At 43.7% G+C, this 22,743-nt stretch overlaps 1 protein-coding gene across 5 annotated transcripts in view; it reads left to right on the top strand.

Moving 5' to 3' along the window:
* The window catches only part of ANKRD17 (ankyrin repeat domain 17), a 109,900-nt gene that overhangs the window by 34,304 nt on the left and 52,853 nt on the right, over nt 1-22,743 (top strand). For all 5 annotated transcript variants that reach the window (XM_080976433.1, XM_080976432.1, XM_080976431.1 and 2 more), the window contains exons 2-7: nt 5,397-5,550; nt 6,863-7,019; nt 9,616-9,763; nt 14,625-14,772; nt 19,013-19,246; nt 20,920-21,014. In XM_080976433.1, the coding sequence (XP_080832559.1) occupies nt 5,397-5,550; nt 6,863-7,019; nt 9,616-9,763; nt 14,625-14,772; nt 19,013-19,246; nt 20,920-21,014 (936 nt within the window). The remainder of the gene's footprint in view (nt 1-5,396; nt 5,551-6,862; nt 7,020-9,615; nt 9,764-14,624; nt 14,773-19,012; nt 19,247-20,919; nt 21,015-22,743) is intronic.

Genomic DNA, 22,743 nt, shown 5'->3' with positions numbered 1-22,743 from the left:
TTAAAGCTGTATTTGTTTGCACAGCGGTCGCAGCATAAGACTAAGCGCCAACTTTTAGCCTTGGGGAGAGGGATAGCTGCCTCCAGGGGCATGAAAGAATGAAGAACAAGCCTCCTTGCAGCTTTTGAAGCACTAGCCGATCCCATGTTAAGAGGGCAGCACCGTTTACCTTCCCGCTGCTCGGTCCCTGCTTCTGCCAACCTAGCAGTTCAAAAGCACGTCAAAGTGCAAGTAGATAAATAGATACCGCTCTGGCGGGAAGGTAAATGGCGTTTCCGTGTGCTGCTCTGGTTTGCCAGAAGCGGCTTAGTCATGCTGGCCACATGACCTGGAAGCTGTACGCCGGCTCCCTCGGCCAATAAAGCAAGATGAGCGCCGCAACCCCAGAGTCGTTCGCAACTGAACCTAACGGTCAAGGGTCCCTTTACTGAGAGAGAAGGTACACATTCTTCCTTCTCCTAAGAGATAGCAGCCAGGCTACAAGAGAGGTTATAGCCCTGTCCAGTTTAAAACAGGTATGGTTATAAAGGCTTCACGTGAGACCTCATTGTTGCTGCTATTCCCGACTTTGGGTTAAGCGCACTACTGCTGTATGGGGATTGCCAAAGGAGAGTCCACAGAGCACAAGCTGGGCTGCTGCTCCATTCACAGTTGCTTGCAGCCTGATCTACCTTGTATTTCAACTTTTTTTATTTGCACTGTTAAGAGGAAGCTACCGTTAAGCACTTTATATCTCCTGTTGTGCAGTATGAAGTGATTTGGCCTGTTATGTGATTTCTCCACAGAGTGAGGAAACGGGTCCAACTAAGCTAGCACATACAGTGCCGTTGAAACGTGGTTTTTATTTATGTCCTTGTTTTGTAGCTGCACAGAGAAAAAACACTTGAGGCACCCCTGCCATCTCTTCTTTCTGGTCCTTCTTCTATGAAGATGAAAGCAGGGATCCTTTTTATTTTATTTTAAACAGCTTACCAAGAAAATGACCTTGATCTTTGAGGCTGTCATCCTTCCTGCAGAGGAAGCCTTTATTTGGCAATGAGATTCTGTTCTAAAGCACAAAGGCAACGAGAGTGACAGTACTTGCTGTGGTAACTGAGCATTCAGCTTGGAACAGACCTTGAAATCACCCAGGTGATGTTTTCTAAGCCTAGGTAACTAGGTCTCTAACAGGATCTGGACGTTAGACCTTATCTCACCATTACTTGCCACATCTGAAATACATTCCACTTGTACATGGAATAGGGAAGTTAAATCTGATAGTCTGGTTAATAGTGTCTGCTGTATCTATTTGTTTCGGGAACTTTTGGGTGGATTATGAGGCAAGCCTGCCAGGATTCTTCCCTCACCTCATGTCCCAAAACTGCAAAACACTACCTGCTATTCCAGTGCACCTTCAATGCTAGCGAATGTATTATGACATAAGCTTTTGTGTACAGGAGTATTTGTTGTTGTTTAGTCGTTTAGTCATGACCGACTCCTCGTGACCCCATGGACCAGAGCACGCCAGGCACTCCTGTCTTCCACTGCCTCCCGCAGTTTGGTCAAACTCATGCTGGTAGCTTCGAGAACACTATCCAACCATCTCATCACTGTTGTCCCCTTCTCCTTGTGCCCTCCATCTTTCCCAACATCAGGGTCTTTTCCAGGGAGTCTTCTTTTCTCATGAGGTGGCCAAAGTCTTGGAGCCTCAGCTTCAGGATTTGTCCTTGCCAGTGAGCACTCAGGGCTGATTTCCTTCAGAATGGATAGGTTTGGGACTCTCAAGAGTCTCCTCCAGCACCATAATTCAAAAGCATCAATTTACCTGCACCAAATACTACTTTCTATCGGCAGTAAGGGTGATGTGGAAGGAGCACTTAAACCCAAGACTTAGGACCCCTCTCTCTTTTTCCTGCAGTGGAGGAGGGGTTCCATGAATGAGTTGTTTCCTCCCAATTGCTGCCCTAGGAGGGAAGATGCAAATGAGCAGGGCTCACCTGAGGGGGACAGACAACCTCTCCCCAGTTCACTTTCTGCCCATCTCCACCCTAGGATGTGTTTGGTTTGACTGGCTGCCAGCTTCGGCCCTGTATACCTGAAGGAGCGCAGGGTCCTAAGCAGCGTAGGGTTTCAGGTGAGCAGCAGCACTTCAAAGCATGCTTGGAAATGGTCTAGAAACCTTTCAAAATTGGCTAGGTATGTTCCTGCCAACCAGACTCAGTATTTTGAACAAACTGCAGCTTATGAAGTCTTCAAAGGCTGCCCCCCACAGCACACATTGCAGCAGTAAATCCTAGATGTTGCCAGTGCCTACAGCCGTGGCCATTGTATCTTTGAAGGAGAGGCTACAGCTATCACACTTGCCATAAACTGCTGAAAGGCACTCCTTGCCAAGGTGACTACTTGGTCCTCTGGTGATGCAACTTGATCTCGGAGTACTGCCAGGCAGTGTTCTGGATTCTTTTATAAGGAGTGCAGTTTCATCTGGGTCAGGTTGATCACCATCTCCCTGGATGGGCAGATCAGCTACCCACAGAATCTCCATCTTCTCAACTTGTGAGTTTCAGTTTATTGGCCCTCATTCAGCCCATTACTGAGTCCAGGTAGTTACTCAGCATTTTGACTGCCTCACCTGACTCCTGAAAGAAAAGCTGAGTGTTTGGGGAAGCTTTTAATGTTTGATGGATTACTGTATTTTAGTGTTTTGTTGGAAGCTGCCCAGACTGGCTGGGGAAGCCCAGCCAGATGGGCAGGGTATAATTATTATTATTATTATTATTATTATTATTATTTGCACTTCACTCCAAATCCTTGAATAATCTCTCCCAGCAGTTTCATGGAGATGTTGATGTTGCATACTAGGGGTAATATCTGATGCCTTCCTTCATTTAGGATAATGATTTATGCTTCCACAACAGAACTTTGCCCCTCCTCTCCCCGTATGTACCCTATAGCCTCCCAAAATCTGCTCCGGAAAACCCCTAGGACAGATTTAGTGGGCGTGCAGGGGGAGTTCTGCCGCACAAGGGAAAATCCTAGCACTGGTGGAATGAGATGGAACTGGCGCTGATGGAACTTAGCTCTGTTTCTGAAAGAAGCATAATCGATGTTTATTAACCTATAAAATAAGTGATTTCTACTTGAATGGTAATACATCCATTTTATACAGAAGTGAATATTTTAAGTAGAGTATTCCCAGGCTGAGATTATTTTACTGATTTTATTCATTTCGGAACCACATCCCGTAAATAACTTTTGGATGTTTTAACAATGAAAAGCATAAATAAGAACAATTCAGGTCTAGTGCAGATTCAGACTACGATAAATGTCTCCACTTAAAAGGCTTTTTGGTAAGGGAAAGTCTGCAAAAGGCACCGAAAGGGTAGGAAAGATGGCTCCTGTATTGGAAGGGAGTACTGTAGGTGCCGCCATACTAAAGGCCTAGTTCCTACATCGTGCGGAAGGGACCTCCTGATGAAATGATTTACATGGCGATTCCCGCCTCCCCCCAGTTGGAATAAATAAAGACACCGGACACCATTGATTAAGGTTAATGGGCAAAAATTGGCCACAACTTTATTGGTTACAAGTAAGAGCGGTATTGGCTTTAGGCATTGGTCCTATCAGACTATCCGGCTTCAGCCTGTTAGCATGAAAACCGGAAAGGGTTAACACCAGCAGGGGGAGCCCTGGGATGCACATCACTAGGAACTCCCCCAGGGGTCACCGCTCGGGGGCGTGCTTTAGGCCCTGGCCTCCATAGGTTTTGGACGAGGCAACGCCCCCCGGAATCCTTTACCGGATTACCCTTAAATATTTGGGGGAGGTGATGGCGCTCCCCCCCCCAACACATCTACATAATAATACCCCCTACCAATGCCTAACCAGCATACTAAAGGCCTGGTCCCTACATTGTGCAGAAGGGATCTTCTGATGAAACGATATCTGTAAAATGAGCTTGAATTGTATCATATGAGAGAAGGGGAAAAACACGTTTCTATCTGCTTCCTCCACTCCACATATAATGTACAAGCTTCCATCATAGTTTGCATTGGTTGTCTTTCAAAAAGCCAGAAATGCTTTATCTTATTGTAAAGATGTTCCCAACTCATTTCAGATGCCCTTTCCAGCTCTACAGCATCTTCTTTGTGATGGGGCAGCCAGAACTCCACACAGTTGTGGTTATGCCAGAAATTTGTACAAGAGCTTTACAATATTAGCAGTTGGGTGTTCATTCCCAATCCCTGGCATGAAATTTGCCCTTTCCCATGGCTGCTGTACATGGGACAGTATGTACTGTACATGGGCTGCTGTACATGGGCTATCCACCATGACCATCATATCTTTTTCCTGCTTAGTAACTGCCAGTTCAGACCCCTTCAATGCATATGTGAAGTTAGGGTTTGTTAGCGTGTGTTGACTTCTGTATGTGTCCCTACTCTACATGGTAAACCCATTTGGACTTCATTGTGCCTTATTGTGTAAATAAGCTAGTAAACAATGCAGAAGATGAGATGAGCCCCGCAGTTATTCAGTTAGTCTTAATCTAAGACACTTTGATGAGATCATGGCTCACAATGACTAAGGTAAAGGTAAAGATAAAGGGACCCCTGACCATTAGGTCCAGTCGTGGCCGACTCTGGGGTTGCGGCGCTCATCTCGCTTTATTGACTGAGGGAGCCGGCATACAGCTTCCAGGTCATGTGGCCAGCATGACTAAGCCGCTTCTGGCGAACCAGAGCAGCACACGGAAACACCATCTACCTTCCCGCTGGAGCGGTACCTATTTATCTACTTGCAGTTTGAGGTGCTTTTGAACTGCTAGGTTGGCAGGAGCAGGGACCAAGCAACGGGAGCTCACCCCGTTGCGGGGATTCGAACCGCTGACCTTCTGATCGGCCACTCCTAGGCTCTGTGGTTTAACCCACAGTGCCACCCACGTCCCTCACAATGACTAAAGTCCCTTACTAATGGGAAGCTTTTGTTAGGCTAGAGATGGAGTGGCGTGTCAGCCGGGTGTTCAGAAGCAGCTGTGCATGGTGTTTCTAGGTAGGAGTGCAAAAGAAACCAATAAATTTAGAGACAAATAATAAGTATTGCGGTTAACTTTGTCGTTTTCATAAATATTGCTCAGTTGGTTGGAGCGTGGTTCTGATAACGCCATGCTTGTATGGTTGATCCCTGTAAGGGACAACTGCATATTCCTGCATTGCAGAGGGCTGGACCAGATGGTCCTGAGGGTCTCTATGAAATAAGGCCAGTGTTTTGGAAACAAGTCTGTATGAATGCCTTGTATTGCCATTTATTCTCACACTATAATATAGCCAATTGGATATTGAAGGACATCATCAGCGTCTTTTGATTTTGTCACAGCATTGCAAATGGAGTGTGCGTTAAAACGTTTTCCTTCCTTTTAGGTGGAGTCCTTTATTTTGGATCAGGATGACCTGGAAAATCCAATGCTGGAGACAGCTTCAAAATTGCTGCTGTCGAGTACTGCTGATGGTGCTGATCTAAGAACAGTAGATCCAGAAACCCAAGCTAGGTTAGAAGCTTTACTGGAAGCTGCCGGTAAATATTATTATTATTATTATTATTATTATTATTATTATAACTTTTATTCGAGTTCGGGATTTTTACTTACATTATATTATCTCCTTCCAGTTTTAAATTTCCCGTACAATTTTTTCCTTTCCCTCCCTCCCCCCCCCCCCATTGGAAGGGTTCAAACTATTATCCTCAGACACGGGCATAGCGTCTTTAGTTTCCACTGAATGTCTTTTGTTCCAGTAGTTTTTATCCATTGAAGATAGGGGTTCCATCTGTTCCTTATCGTGGTGGACTTGACCTTCCACGTTGTTTCCTCTGACATGACTGCGACAATGTCCGACTGAATAAGTTCAAACAAATAACTATTCCATCGTTTATTATTATTATTATTTATTATTATTATTGTACCACTCTTTATTGGTAGATCCCAGGGTGATTCGCAATGGAAAAAATACAAAATGAGAACGCAAAATACATAATAAAACAAACCAATAACCCCCTCCCACAAAGACACCTAAAAAGCCATAGAATGTTAATCAGCTGAATGCCTGGTTGAAGAGAAACGTTTTTTGTCTGGCGCCTAAAGATGTAATGAAGGCTGCAGGCAAGCCTCCCTGGGGAGAGAATTCCACAAATGGGGAACCACTAACAGAAAAGGCCTGCCAAAAACTATTGATCTTAATTTAGATACTTACTTACATTTGCCAGTGCCTTTTTGATTTTTTAGGTTTTTAGCAAAGCACAAACTTGTTTTTTACCCGCTTAGCATTTGCACAAACTGTTTTATGTTGTTTTATGAGCAGGTTCTATTCATTTTATTGCTAATGCTGGTTTTATTGTCTGCCTGTACCTTGGTTGACAGACTTTTTTGTTATATTTTAAATATTAAGTTTATTGATTTGATATTTGCTTTGGAAATGTGTTTTAAATTTAAAAACAGTGTACTATAAACTGAGAGATTGTACTAACACTATAAACACAACCTGTCAGTTTCTTTCTCATTAGGTCTATACATATTTGGTTGTGTGGAGATTCTGGTTTCTGATTCAAAAGTCAGAATCGAGGACTGGTAGCGATCAGTAGTAACCTGAAGTAAGAAACTATAAACTCATTGAAGCCAGGAAGAATGTACTAGTAACTTTTAATATCCTCAAAAGATTGATCTGCAGTGCATTTTCACACTACATTTCCACCGCTGAAAGTTTGTTGGCCTTTCCCGATATGATAAAACTAGTGTTTTGCTAGTATTTTGTATGGGCTCAAATGGGCTTTTTTCTTCTCTTTCCCGTGCAAAAACTGCTTATCCACTGGCTTGTTGATCCTGGAACAAAAGGAATAGGTAAATTATCCACAGCCGATGGAAAAGCCTTTGCAGATCCCGAGGTGCTTCGCAGATTGACGTCTTCGGTCAGCTGTGCGTTAGATGAGGCTGCTGCTGCACTCACCCGAATGAGAGCTGAAAGTACAGCAAATTCAGGGCAGATGGACAAGTGAGTGTTTGCTTCGCCAGAGCCTGTTCTAACAGTCTTGACAGCTGTTCCTTGTGTTTCTGCGATGGTTGAAACGAAAGTGTCTGCTAAATTACCCATATTATTAATACAAATATTATTTCCTACTTGATCCATTTGGCACTAGGGATCTCAAGGAAGAGAAAGCAGTGCACTTTGGAACAACCTTGGAACCCCCAGAGGAAGGGGTGCACAAATTTTGACATGTCTCCATAGTCAGACATTGTTTGGGGTCACCATCAAGGCCCACTCTTAAGTCCTCTGGCAAATATCTTTCATGGCTTCTGCATTCTGCGAAACCCAGCATGAAGAGAGAGAACAATCCTTTCTCTTCCCCAAGTTCTCTGCATGTGCCACAGGACTCGGCAGCAAAGGCAGAATTAATATTTCATACCAGGCATATGAAATACCTCTCTCTCTCTCTCTCTCTCTCTCTCTAAGTACTCTGCAAATTGCTGAGAATTGCGGGAGGAAGATGTTTGTACATTTGGGGCAGAGGTACCGTATATACTCGAGTATAAGTCGAAGCACCTAATTTTAGCACAAAAAATTGGCAAAACTTAGTGACTCGAGTATAAGCCGGTTCGCCACACCACAAACCTGGTGGTGGCGGCAGTGGAGGAGGAGGAAGGAGCAGCCCAAAAGGGCTCCTTTCAGGCCACTCATCCCTCTGCCGCCTCTGCCACTCGCAAGAGCAGGTATAGGAGCCACGGTTGGGAGAGGCGCAGCGCAGCGCCTCTCCCAACCGCGGCTCCTGTGCCTGCCCTTGCGAGAGGCGGGCGGCGGTGGCAGGACCAGTGGTGAGAAAGGGCTCCTTTCGGGCCGCTCATACCTCCACCGCCGCCGACGCCCGCCTCACTCAAGTATAAGACGAGGGGGGCTTTTTCAGCATAAAAAATGTGCTGAAAAAGTCGGCTTATACTCGAGTATATACGGTATGTGAAGATTGCTACTGCCAGCCCTATCCACATGCCTAAAACTGTTAACATGATAGTATTGCTCTCTCTCTCTGTGTGTGTGTGTACGTGTATATACATATATATCACTGCACATGCAGGATCTATTTTTGCTATTTAAAAATTTCTTTTGTTGACGATTCCAAGACTGTAGCCAATAGTATTGGTCTAGTTATTGTGAATATTTTTCAAGACGTTCATTCAAGCTTTTCCTTTGTCTTCCTGTGTACTAGACCTTTTTCTCCGAAAAGATAATGTAAGACTTTGTTTTGCTAAAGTGTGTTGTCTTGTCTTGAAAGATCCAGTGGATGAGTGCTGCATAAAAAACCCGACTTGGACTTCATTTTCCTGTCTTGTGTACAGTTTATGATTTGCCTCTTCAGTGCCTGCAAAATCTGCTTTGGACAAAAATATTTAAAGTTCAGATTGTGTTTTGAAACAATTCCTGCAGGAAGCCTTTAAGGAAAGGGTCTGAGCTAAGCTAGGTTTAAACAGTTAACAGTTGGAAGGGCCCTAGCTCCATGGTGGAGCAAGGTACCAGGTTTGGTTCAATCTCAGGCATCTTCAGGTAGAACCTGGAATGTCCTCTGCCTGAAGCCTTGGAGACAATACTGAGCTAGATGGAGCAAGGGTCTGTCTCAGTGTAAGAGAGCTTCCTGTGTTCCTTCCTAATGTGGCATATATTTGAATACGTATTACCTAAATTAGAAGAGGTAGGCCAACATACTTGCATAATAGTGTTTTTAGTAAGTAGCTTTTATATTCTAAGCCTCATGTATCCACCCCCCCCTTCACCATTAATAAGTTTGTGTGGATTGCTTAGTTCATCAGATTTAAGTAAAGGTAAAGGGACCCCTGACCTTTAGGTCCAATTGGGGTTGCGGCGCTCATCTCGCTTTACTGGCTGAGGGAGCCGGCGTACAGCTTCCAGGTCATGTGACCAGCATGACAAAGCCACTTCTGGCGAACCAGAGCAGCGCACGGAAACGCCGTTTACCTTCCCGCCGGAGCGGTACCTATTTAACTACTTGCACTTTGACGTGCTTTTGAACTGCTAGGTTGGCAGCAGCAGGGACCGAGCAACAGGAGCTCACCCCGTCACAGGAATTCGAACCGCCGACCTTCTGATCGGCAAGTCCTAGGCTCTGTGGTTTAACCCACAGCGCCACCCGCGTCCCTCATCAGATTTACCTTGGTGTAAATGACTATGTTGGATTATGAGAGGCAGTAAGAGATGATTGGAGTTCTAACTGTAAGCTACTGGAGGGCAGCAGATTGAGTAAAGTTGACCTACGACAATAGCCAGACAGTGTATTTTTTTAGCTCCATATTTTTCCCCACGAGGCCTAATTCATGACATGCAGCCATTCCTGATGTCCAGTTCCTTGAGCCCAAGGACAGTTCCTAGCACTCTAGTTATATTGCTAATTTTGGAGGAACCAGGGGCAAGTATTGTGATGACTACTATACATCCCATAGTAATCCTCACCTTCGCTTTTTAAGGCTTGCCTGTTGTATTTCAGTGTATCCAGGCGGCTTGCCAGGTCTGTATTTGATGGGGACCCAGTGCTGCCACTTCAAAGCACTGGTGTATAACCATAATTTCCTCTTTCTCTTTATAGCCGCAGCTTGGCAGAAGCTTGTTCAGAAGGTGATGTAAATGCTGTGCGAAAATTGCTAATTGAAGGGCGAAGTGTGAATGAGCACACTGAAGAAGGGGAAAGTCTTCTTTGTTTGGCTTGCTCAGCTGGATATTATGAACTTGCTCAGGTTTGTACCTTATGCTGTATTTTGGCAGAAAATACAGAGCACTGGCATTTGACTTTTCTGGATTCATAACCCATCTTGAATGGGGAGGGGGGCATTTTTAGTTTTTACACTTAAGATGCTTAAGCTCACTGGTGTTTAGAGCAGGGATAGCCAACTTCTGAATTGTTCTATTTGTTGCTATATTTGTTGTTGTTTAGTCGTTTAGTCGTGTCCGACTCTTCATGACCCCATGGACCAGAGCACACCAGGCACTTCTGTCTTCCACTGCCTCCCGCAGTTTGGTCAAACTCATGCCGGTAGCTTCGAGAACACTGTCCAACCATCTCACCTTCTGTCATTCCCTTCTCCTTGTGCCCTCAATCTTTCCCAACATCAGGGTCTTTTCCAGGGAGTCTTCTCTTCTCATGAGGTGGCCAAGGTACTGGAGCCTCAGCTTCAGGATCTGTCCTTCCAGTGAGCACTCAGAGCTGATTTCCTTCAGAATGGAGAGGTTTGATCTTCTTGCAGTCCATGGGACTCTCCAGAGTCTCCTGCAGCACCATAATTCAAAAGCATCAATTCTTTGGCGATCAGCCTTCTTTATGGTCCAGCTCTCACTTCCATACATCACTACTGAGAAAACCATAGCTTTAACTATACGGACCTTTGTTGGCAAGGTGATGTCTCTTGTTGCTATATACCCCCCTCCAATTATTGTTTTGAAGGCTGGAGCATTCCAATTTCTCTGCATATACTTATGAATAGGGATCTGCTAACAGGTCATCTGGACTTCGTGGGTATAGATTTTGTGCACTCAGATGCTGGGATGTCATCGATTGGGGGACAGGACAGGAAAACTCGTGTGCATTGTGGAATCTTTATATTGGCAGCGATTCTTTGCTGTTCCCAAATGCGTACAAGATGGCAATAAAATAACTTCTGGCAAATACATGCAGAATTTCATTTCTGATTTTCCTTTCAAATCAAACAGCAAAACTCTTTCCTCACACCCTAAATTAGATGTCGGAGAGCCTCCATAAAATAATAAAAGTTGCTTTGAGCACCAAATCCAGTCTACAGTTTACCAGTTGACCACCCTGTGTTCTTCAGCTGCCTGTTACAGAATACATAATCCAAAAGGGTCACCTACATTTAGAATAGGTTAGACCTGGAATTATATTGGATTTGTGGGCTGGATGTTTGTTATATTACGATTTCTGGCTTTTTTTGATTAACTGTGTTCGTTTTGCTTTCATTTTGTTAACTGATTTGAGCTGATTTTAAGATTAAAGGGGGCTAAAATTTAAGTGAGATGAGAATTAAGTGAGATGCCCTCAGTTAATTTGAACATGAGGAAAGTGTAGATTTCCCTGCACCCCAGAATTCAAACTCTTCCACCTTAATAATTAGTCTTTGCTAGATGTTTCAGACTTCAATAACATTTCACCCACCTGCCCTGCAACCTTGCAATCGGTCCTTGAGCTCCAGGGACAAACTGGAGGCCACTGCGATTGCTTACCACGAATCTGCAGCGTGGGAGGGAAGAGACCTTGTTTGTATCCTAGGGATGCTTAGTGCCGGTATTGGCAAAGACATAACAACGTGCTCAAGGTTACTTGTGTGATAGCACACTACGTGGCAGATTGAAGGAATCATTTTCTCACAATTATCTGTATTTTTCAAAATTCTTTCCTGTATTTATTTAAAGTCCTATTTAAAAAAAAATTACCCTCTGCCTCCATTTAGTTCCTTCTTCCATCCTAAGGAGGTAGACTTCATTTTTAACATTATCATTTCATTTTAATGTTGTTTTCTATTTTCTTTACAGTTACATTTTCAAATGGTTGTCATTCCTTTTTCAGTCCTTTTTGTAAAATTATTCTTCTTCTGATTAGTTCTGCCAGTTTCCAGTTAAGTTTCCTCCCCCTGCCCCAAAAATTCTCCAAAGAAAAGTTTTGTTGCTTAGCAGTTATAGCCCACACTCTTCACTACTTCATGCTGTCTGCTGTGAGCTGTCTGGCACCGGATGCCTTCATAAGGACTCAACAGTGATGGTTAATCTTCAGGTGAACGCTGACCTATTTATACTGATTGCAGCTCTATCTGCCACTTTGATGCCTTTGGCAGGAATTGGCAATCCTAGTTGATCTTCGGCTGCCGGTGGCATTATGGGCAGCTTCCTGTTTAGCACTATTAATAGCGGCAAAACACACTTACAAAGGACACGTTTTGGAGGTTTTTTTGAAACTGTGGTTCGGGAAAATAAAAATTGAGGGAGCCCAATGACGGTTGGTAGACAGTGAAATGTTTTAAGGGTGCGTGTAATTGTATGTGTGCGGAATTTTGCCACCAAATTGTCAAGGCTGCTACAAAATATATGTGAACTCTGGGCTTGCCATCGCTGCAGCAAGGCATGTGGAAAGTATTTTACAGTGTGCACAGTGCTGAAGAGACCTACAGTGGTACCTTGGTTTACAACCGTAATCCGTTCTGGAGGTCCAGTTGTAAACCAAAACAGGTTGTAACCCAAGGTGTGCTTTTGCCAATGGGGCCTCCAAAAGAAAATTGGTTATAATCCAAAAAAAGGGACATGCACTTCTGGGTTTGACATGGTTGTAATCCAAAACGGCTGTAATCCAAAACAGTTGCAAACCAAGGTACCACTGTATATTGTCCTTAAATACGTATCTGCTTCCTAGTCAAATGCAAAGTCTGTATGAAAATGCTTTGTTTTGATGATGACCTGTATCAGAAATGGAGATTTCATGACCTTGATCAACCTTGATCAACTTCAGAGGCCTACCTTCACATCCCCAGTTTGCAGAGTAGACTGCAGATTCCTTTGGTTTAACAACTGCAGTCTCTTCATCCTAGAGTCTTCTCTAAGATTCTGATGGCTCCAATTGCTGTAGGTTGGTTCCTAATCTACTCTTTTTCTGTGAAGAAACTTCTAAAGGACATTGCTTTGACCATCTTTGCTTGAGTAGAGTCACTGTTTCCTATCTCTGTCTCTTCTTCACCTCTACCAGAACGATGATCTTGTGTCAAGACTTTCCATTTCACGTGAAATGGAGTTTTGCACACACAGGCAAACATTACCCCTACGACTCCTAGGATTCCAGGTTCAGTCACAGTCCATTGAACTCAATCACTTGAAGGATCAATATGACACTTGAACCCAGGAATTCCAGTAGAGAAACCCTCAAATGAGGTGATCACAACAGATGTCAACCAAGTGAATGGAGTGCTCACTGCAAAAGCATTTGGGCTGTTAGATTCCCCCCCGCCCCATAAAAGAGAAGAATATTAACATTCTGGAGCGTTCATAATGTTACCTTTCCCTTTAGCCAGTTCATCTTCTGTAACCCAAGGGAAGTTCATTAGTTTTTGCTGATACTGTCCAAGGTTGCTTCAGTCTTTCCTACGTTTTTCACTAATTTGGTCTGCTCCTTAACCTTTTTTTTCTTTCTTTGAAACAGTGGGGTGCTTTGCCAACTATGACTGGGGTTTGAGGTGAGAGGCCCCATTTCCTCTGGATACAGAAAATGGGGGGCTGTTTTTATTGCCCTGATCGACAAGCTTATCCGAGGACTTGGTGCCATTTGCCTTGATAAGAACAGAATTTCACAGAAAAGTCCCAATAATTTCTGGGTTTTGTGAGCCTTTTTTGCAGTTGAAAAATCCACTTCAGTGTTGGGGTCATAGCTGCAAAACGCAATAGAAGTATTTTGCCTTGTCAGAAAGCATTATCCTGAATAGGATTAGTTTTCATATTAGATATATAGCACAGAATATAGGTATAGTCGCTGCTTCTTTGCCCTTGCAACGCCCAGTCATATGTATGCATATAAGGGCAAGGTTTGCAAAGCTTATAGGGGATCAAATTTGAATTTTTGTGTGGCAAAAATAAAAAAGGAACAAATTCAGTCATCGCTGAATTAGCCATAGAATGGGATGGGAAAGAAGTTGGAAATTGGAGAGGAAACCATGGATTGCTTGTCTAGATCTTCCTGGGGGTAGGGGCAACCACCACTGTACTTTAATAATGTTGTCATTCCTGCGATGCAAACACTGCAGCAGCTGCTCCTTCTGCCCTGGGAAACAGTTTGTGTAACGTAATGTAGCCAAAACACTGCATAATTGAAGCACAAACATGCTGATATACCTTCTTGTTTAGTCGTTTAGTCGTGTCCGACTCTTTGTGACCCCATGGACCAGAGCACTCCAGGCACTCCTGTCTTCCACTGCCTCCCGCAGTTTGGTCAAACTCATGCTGGTAGCTTCGAGAACACTGTCCAACCATCTCGTCCTCTGTCGTCCCCTTCTCCTTGTGCCCGCCATCTTTCCCAACATCAGGGTCTTTTCCAGGGAGTCTTCTCTTCTCATGAAGTGGCCAAAGTATTGGAGCCTCAGCTTCACGATCTGTCCTTCCAGTGAGCACTCAGGGCTGATTTCCTTCAGAATGGAGAGGTTTGATCTTCTTGCAGTCCATGGGACTCTCAAGAGTCTCCTCCAGCACCATAATTCAAAAGCAGCAATTCTTCAGCGATCAGCCATCTTTATGGTCCAGCTCTCACTTCCATACATCACTACTGGGAAAACCATAGCTTTTACTATACGGACCTTTGTCAGCAAGGTCTCTGCTTTTTAAGATGCTGTCTAGGTTTGTCATCGCTTTTCTCCCAAGAAGCAGGAGTCTTTTAATTTCATGACTGCTATCACCATCTGTAGTCATCATGGAACCCATATCTACCTACTGTACATTTTATGTTTGAAGGTTCCTGCACAGATTATTTTACAAGACACAGTAAGCACCCAAGAATGGCACCTAACTGAACCAGTCCCTTCTACCTCACCAGTTTTTTGTTCTCTCCGTCAACAGGTTCTCCTGGCAATGCATGCAAATGTTGAAGACAGAGGCATCAAAGGAGATGTAACACCTTTAATGGCTGCTGCTAATGGAGGACATGTCAAAATGGTCAAATTGCTGCTAGCTCATGGCGCTGACGTGAATGCACAGTCTTCAACAGGTAATGAACGTGTTACAATTAAATGTAAACGGAACGTGTCGCAACCTGGAAGCTGTACTGCATTTCTTAAATGAAGGAGTGCAGTATTTTGCTGGCTGTTCAATATTATACCAGTTGGGGGAATTTCCTCAGTGCTAAGTTATCTCCAATCTGAAGAATTTTGGCAGCGATTGGTTGGCACTAGAGTGCAGGCAACAGAGACGTTGCCACACTGGAGCAAGGAGGTGTTTCAAAAAGAAGTGAGTGCAGAGAAAGGGGAAGGGAATTTAATGCACTGTTCTCCCTCATCTGGGTCAAGAAGACATTATTTTTAAGTTTGGCAGAAAACAATGCAAAACAACTAGGTGAAGTTGGGATGTAAAGAATGTACAGGGATGCTATGCTAGCAGTTTCTCTGGAGAGCTGGCAACTTTGGTTCCAATGCTGGCAACTTTTCAATTTCAATACATTGCCCTCCCCTTTTTTGTTGTTGCAAAAACTGCACACACACAAAACAGACATTGTATGATCACATCAGGGTACACACTGGCCCCGTTTGCACTAGCTTAATCTGTGGCTCAATGTGAATGAGCAACAAGCTACGGTAAGGTTACCAGATTTTTTTCAAAGAATCCGGGGACACTTTTTTTTTTTTGGAAAAGAGGAAAAAAATTGTATTTTTAAAAAGGGGTTTTAAAAAATAAATAAATTAAGAAGTAATATCTTCTCTTCTGTGGTCTTCCCTGTCACGCGGCCTTCCTCTCTTGGAGCACTAGCTGCCATGGAGTAGTCTCAGGTCAGGCCTGGGCTCGGCCATGTGTCCTTGCCTTCCCGGTGCTCTCCTAACCTTCCTCCTCAGCTGCACAGCAAGGTCGGGGCTCCCTCTTTTTTCCTCCTTCCTCTTTCTCTCTCTCCCTTCTCCTCCTCCTCGCCTCTTCCTCTATGCCTTGGCTCTGGGGTTTTCCTGGCCTGGGAGCGCTGCTGGGCAGTCAGCCGGGTGGCTGGGTGCTCTTGCTCCTGGCTCAATTTGGGTCGCGGGGTGTGTGTGTGTGTGTGTGTGTGTGTGTGTGTGTCAGTGGTTCCCCTAGTTGATGCGCTAGATGTCCCCGGTTCCCCCTTGGCAGTGGCAGCGGAAGCTCTGGCTGGCTCTGGCTGGCTTCAGGAGCTGCTCGCTGCCGTGGCGCCCACCATTTTGCCTCTCCAGAAGTCCCCATATGATGTGTCTTGTGCCATTGAAGTAATCACGCAACATTCATTCCCTTCTAATAAATCTACAACACGTAAAATATAAATCTGGGGACATTAAATGAAATCCGGGGACATTCCAGGGATGGTTTTTGTCTGGGGACAGATTTGTAAATCTGGGGACTGTCCCCAGGAAACGGGGATGTCTGTTTTGAATAAACATCCACAAAGTTAATAGTTGAATATATGATAGATAAGGCAACAATATGTACAATTTTATAATATGCAGAGGATAATCTGTGCAAAGAAATCAGGGAGCGGAGCTGAGGGAAGTCCTTGTGGGGGGAGAGGGAGGGAGGAAAAAGGGGGGAAATAGTGTAATTGATTACCGTATTTTTCGCTCTATAAGACGCACCAGACCATAAGATGCACCTAGTTTTTGGAGGAGGAAAACAGGGGAAAAAATATTCTGACTCTCAGAAGCCAGAACAACAAGAGGGATCGCTGCGCAGCGAAAGCAGCGATCCCGCTTGCTGTTCTGGCTTCTGGAATAGCTGCGCAGCCTGCATTCGCTCCATAAGACGCACACACATTTCCCCTTACTTTTTAGGAGGGAAAAAGTGAGTCTTATAGAGCAAAACATACGGTATTTGGATTGATAATTTGTTCTGTTGAAATTGTTTGATAAAAAAATATTTTTTTAAAAAAGGAAACGGGGACGTCTGGTAACCATAAGCTAGGGGCTACTGCTCAAAAGTTCCTGAGTTGCTCATTGCCCATTCCTGCTGCCATGCCAGGGAGGAAACAAACCAATCTGTGGGAAATGAGCAGCCAAGCCTTTCAGATGCATATTCTTGCTAGTTAGCATGAGGAGGGGCTGTATTTCTGATAGGCAGATACTCAGGCCACGGAAACACAATTGTTAGGGAGGGCTCGGTGTCGTGTCATTTCCCCTCCTCTCCTGGAGAAGGAGGAGCAGAGAGTACTTTCTGTTCTTCTTTCTTCATCTGACCAGTGATGGATGCAGACATGCCTCTGCTTGCTCCAGCTCCAGGCACATGCCTGAAGCTGATTATACTGTAGACATAAATATGTTGCCTGCATAGCTTTCACTGCTACTGCTGCTGTGAACCGCTGCATGAATACAAAGTAAGTAAATCTTATTTTAAAATTTACTTTACCTGTCGTAGTCTGATTCTTTGTTAAGCGGGGAAGAAGGGGGAAGCCAGCTTTCTTCGTTAGGTGAACTTGCTGGAAAGGAGGCTTTGCAGCCCAATTCCTGTGCTTCTAATTTTTCTGCCAAGGATGGGATTTCGAAACGCTGTTTAACCCACACATGTGGGGGCATGGAGGAATAAATTGCAATGAATTTCCTCTCCTACCCATTAAAACTCATCCCACACAGTCATGGCTTTACGTCATTTGCAGACTAACCTTGAAAAGAAGCCAAAACCAAACTTTGAGCAAACCAGCTCAAACGGCTTCATATAGTTTACATACAGTGAGTTAACAGTGACCTCCAGATTCACATTCTTTATCTGAAAATTTACAGTGCTTCACATTATTTTTCTTAATAAGTGATGTGTGCATTCACTTCATTTCACACCAATTAGTTTCCTTCCTGCTGTCTTTCTGTCATATGAGAAATAGTGAAATGTCTCTAGTTATCTTTTTTTTCTAGCTTAACTTACAATTGAAACCACTTATTGGACTATTTGTTGTTACCCTTTGTTTCAACCAGTTGCGTTTCATGTTACGGTTCCCTTTAGTCTGTTTTTCTCAAGCTTTCTTGAGAGGGTGTCTTGTGGGACTAGGTTAAAGGCCTTCAACTTGCTTTCTTGCTTTCTTTTTCAAAGAAGAAAACTTGGTTGCATTGGTACAACTTACTCCATATTTTCCCAAAGATAGAAGCCATATTTTCCTTCTGTGTAGCCTTCTCCAGTTATCTGGAAGGTACTCTCTAATTCTTCTTAGTCCTCTATGAGTTTTCATTTCTGATAACTAGTTCTTTTTCCAGCAAACACTTCCGAAAATTTTGGGTTGAATAAAAAAACTGGGACTGAGGCAAGATGTGCTTGGCAAGATTTGGGACACTTTACCACCAGGCACGCCCAAACTCGGCCCTCCAGATGTTTTGGGACTACAACTCCCATCATCCATAGCTATCAGGCCCAGTGGTCAGGGATGATGGGAACTGTAGTCCCAAAACATCTGGAGGGCCGAGTTTGGGGATGCCTGCTACCACTTTACTCTTAAGAGAAATGACCGTGAAAACAAGCGTCGGTTTATTATCATTACTGGGACACATTTACTGCTCACTTCTCTGAGAGCTCAGGGTGGCTTAAAACAGAATTATCAATAATAAAATCCTTATAATACAGTAACAATAAAACTTCATCTCATTTATACATCAGTCAGACCTTCACAATAATATACAGTGTCCAACGCCTGCTTGAAAACAACAATTTTGCAGTATCTTACAAAAGGCTGTGCCACTATCAAGAAGATTTTGGGCTGCCAGCGTGGAATCTGAACCTGAACCTGTTGAGAATGACAGAAATTCAGGATTTTCCCTGTGGCAAGGGCTTCATTGCTTATAATTAGTACCCTGAAACTTACAGGAGAGCCAGTGCTGCCACCGATGAATTAGTGATCTATTGTTGCTTTTTTCAATCCGGAATTCTTGGGTCACGTAAAAGTTACCTCCGGATAACACACTTGTTGTATGGCGGTGTTTTTTGCAAAAAGGCCAATCAAACACTCAGCTTTTATATTGCAGTTTAAAGGGTTCAAAGTGCTTCACGTACCTCCCCTCTCTTGGCGGCAGTCTAATTATTATTTCCTTATCTCAGATGAGGTCTGAGGGAGAGTGGACTTTCTCTGGACCGCTAATGAGCGGAAAGATTGGAATTTAGGATTTCCAATCTCATAGCTCAGCTTCTTGGCTGCAAGACCACCTGTTTTCTCACGAAAGCTCCATGGAGTATAGGTGCAGGTGGCTAGCTCTAATACGAATTTGGGGGATAAGAGAGGATTATCCAAACTGACTTCAGTGTATTTTGTTTTCTGAAATTAGGGAACACAGCACTCACGTATGCCTGTGCTGGAGGCTATGTAGATGTGGTCAAGGCCCTGTTGGAGTCGGGTGCTAGTATTGAGGACCATAACGAAAATGGCCATACTCCTCTCATGGAAGCCGGGAGCGCTGGGCATGTGGAAGTTGCCAGAGTTCTGCTGGAAAACGGAGCTGGGATCAATACGCATTCCAATGAATTTAAGGAAAGTGCACTAACACTGGCTTGCTATAAAGGTACAGTATCTCAACTAAAGCCTTTCATTGATAAAAACTGACATCACTCTTCTGCGGGGCTTGCAAAGCCCCTCAGTCAACTTACGTTATTAGGATTGAATTTGGAGATCTTAATTCTCATTTGCTTCTGCACTTTTGGTTCAAACTAATAAAGAGAGAGAGAATGTAAATGGTTTTAATTTCTGACCTAAACCATCGGAATCCAGCCCTACCTTTGTTCAATGTTCAGCAGTTTTCATTACTCCCCAGCCCCCCTCCAAAAAAACCACACCTACTTAAATTACACATGTTCAGTACCGGAACATGCTGCAAAATAACAGGGGCTGTTGTATTGAACATTGTGTAGTGTTCAGTAGTCATGCTATACTTTTGTTCTTTTCTGCTAAGGAGAGAGGTGCAGGTCTTTCCAGAGCTGAAAACAGGTTGAAGCAGTGGAGGACTTCGAAATCAGATTATTAACATTAAAATTATTAATATTTCAATTTTAAGCTGTGAAATATAGTGCCCCATGGAAAGAAAACCGCTAAAGATTTGAGGCTATAAAAAAACCCCATTTTCTGCAAGATTCACAAAGGAAGAAACTTTGAAGCTTTGTGTTCCTTTGTCATTTTCTTAATTTTTTTCAATGAAGTCATCCTGTTAGTGCAAGGACTTACACCTGCGCAATGGAGTGCCCTCTCATCTCCCTGCGCACAGCCTAATCCAGGCATAGGCAAACTCCGGCCCTCCAGATGTTTGGGACTACAATTCCCATCATCCCTGACCACTGGTCCTGTTAGCTAGGGATGATGGGGATTGTAGTCCCAAACATCTGGAGGGCCGGAGTTTGCCTATGCCTGGCCTAATCTGTTCTGGTGGATCGCCCAACCCTTCAGGGCAGATTTTCTTTAGGAGAGGAAGAAGAAGTCCTGTTGCAGAAGCCCTAGCACTGATAGGACGACATTGTTGGATACAATCTTTTTCACTTTTCCAGGTTTTGTTCCTGGTTTCACTTTTGAGATTTGAAAGCTATTTTTATTGCAGCATTTCAGTGAGTGTCAATATGGACAAAGCCACTGTTTTGGGTATTGTTCATCCACTTTCCCTTGATTTTAGTAGTTTCAAGAGCAAATAGAAATTAACATTTTAGAAAGAGAGATTTTATTTGGATTTGTATTCTGCTGTTTCTCCACGGTTTATAGCAGGGGTGGCCAACTCCCAAGAGACTTGAGATCTACTTTCAGAATTAAAATCTGGCAGTTATCTGCCCCCGTTTTTTTAGGGGTCTGTTTTGGGGGCGGGAGGAAGGCAATGGAGTTTGGGGTTAAGTCACTCACAAAAACATCACTATGGATTAAAACAGCCACACAGAGGGGTCTCCGTCTTCCCTTCCTGAGTTCTAATAACAATGGAGGGCAGGACAAGAGTCAGATTTAACAGTGCAGAGGAAAGGGAGCCAGAGATCGACCGTGATCTACCAAAACATCGCAGGGTTCTACTAACACATCGCGATCGACCTGTTGGACACCCCTGGCTTATAGCAATATGAACACTTTCTCTCCCCCGCCCCCACGAAAAAAGAAAAGTGTTGCACCGTTAAAGAGAAAATAATATCTTTCTGAAATCATCAGTGGATACCAATAAATCTTTGCTGTGTTTTGTTTTATTAAAATGTGTGTTTGTCTGTGTTTCAGGTCATTTAGAAATGGTGAGATTTCTGCTGGAAGCAGGTGCAGACCAGGAGCATAAAACAGATGAAATGCACACTGCATTAATGGAGGCATGCATGGTAAGAAGTACAGTAGAAATCAGCCTGCTTTTGTGCCTCGATTTTTGATATAAAGCTGCTTCTCCCGAAATTGATAGGAGGGGAAGACTTGACCTCACGCTGTTCACCAGACAGACAAACGTGTATTTTATCTGATGACATACAACCTATGTTGATCTTGTCTGAAGGCAGAAATTTTGCTAGTGAGGCATTCCTCTTCCACAGCACGAGTCATTTGTGGGACTCAAACTCTTACTGGCTGGGTAGAGATGTGCTGCCTAGGTTCTGTTCCCAAGTAATTTTTGCACTTGTTAGACGAGGCAATATTACAATACGTGTACATCTGATCATGACTCGGGATGCGTAACACATAACACGTGAAAAAACAATCCCCAGAAAGAACTATGAATATGAAATATAACTACAACCACAGTGGGGGGGTCTAATCTTAAAATTCATGAGCTAAATTCTCACTGTGCATGAAAGTCAAAACTTAGCATGAGACCAGTCAGTTTTGCTTTAAAGTAATAAGAAATAAATGTTGATATGTATACCACGGGCTGCCACCCCTGCTGATTCCACTTACCAGCCCCACCAAACCCTCCACCCTTTTGCCACTTCCTTCCCCTCAACCTGACCAACTCCCTTCCCTTTATACTTTCCCCCCATCTCCCCTATCCCTTCACAGCTCAGAGAAACCTCCAACCCCTTTAAAAGGAGGGTGGGAAGCGTTTCAGAGAACGGTTTGGCAAACCACTCTCTGAAGCTCCTCCCACAGTCTCTGAAACACTGGTCCAGCAAAGTTTAACGGGGTGGGGGTCATTTTAGAAAGCAATTACGCAAACTGCTCTCTGAAGCTCCCCCCTCCTTTCTGCTTTTAAAATTGCTTGCTTTTTTGTTTAACTGCTTTTGTGATTCGCCTCCCCCTTTAAGAAGAGCTGCAGGAATTGAAAGACGCATTGGCTGGCTTCACAGTTTTTCCAGTATTGTGATTTTTGCATAGTGTGCATGCAGACACCCCCCCCCCCCAATGATTCGCAATATACTACCAGGTTAAAAATTATGAAACCGATATCACAATATGGGCTTCTAACTGGTTTTCAATTATATACCGTATTTTTTGCTCTATAAGACTCACTTTTTCCCTCCTAAAAAGTAAGGGGAAATGTGTGTGCGTCTTATGGAGCGAATGCAGGCTGCGCAGCTATCCCAGAAGCCAGAACAGCAAGAGGGATTTCTGCTTTCACTGCGCAGCGATCCCTCTTGCTGTTCTGGCTTCTGAGATTCAGAATATTTTTTTTCTTGTTTTCCTCCTCCAAAAACTAGGTGCGTCTTGTGGTCTGGTGCGTCTTATAGAGCAAAAAATACGGTAATGATGATGATGATGATGATGATAATAATAATAATAATAATAATAATAATAATAATAATATAATAATAATAATAATAATAATAATAATAATTTATTTATATCCCGCCCTCCCCAGCCAAAGCTGGGCTCAGAGCGGCTAACAACAGTAAAATAATACAGCATTCTAAAATCAATTCATTATAAAATCTGTTCAAATCAAATTAATGGCAACTATTGGGCTAGAGTTCTGTGAGGATTACCAAAGGAGGGGGTCAGACTGTGCCTTGGCCAAAGGCCTGGTGGAACAGCTCTGTCTTCCGGGCCCTGCAGAAAGATGTCAAGTCCTGCAGGGCCCTAGTCTCTTGTGACAGTGTTCCATCAGATCGGGGCCACGGCCGA

The sequence above is a fragment of the Podarcis pityusensis genome (genome assembly GCF_964106645.2).
Source record: "Podarcis pityusensis genome assembly, chromosome: 13".
In the NCBI taxonomy this organism is placed as follows: domain Eukaryota; kingdom Metazoa; phylum Chordata; class Lepidosauria; order Squamata; family Lacertidae; genus Podarcis; species Podarcis pityusensis.
Note: the sequence above shows the minus strand (reverse complement) of the source record. Positions and strands in the feature narration are given on the sequence as shown.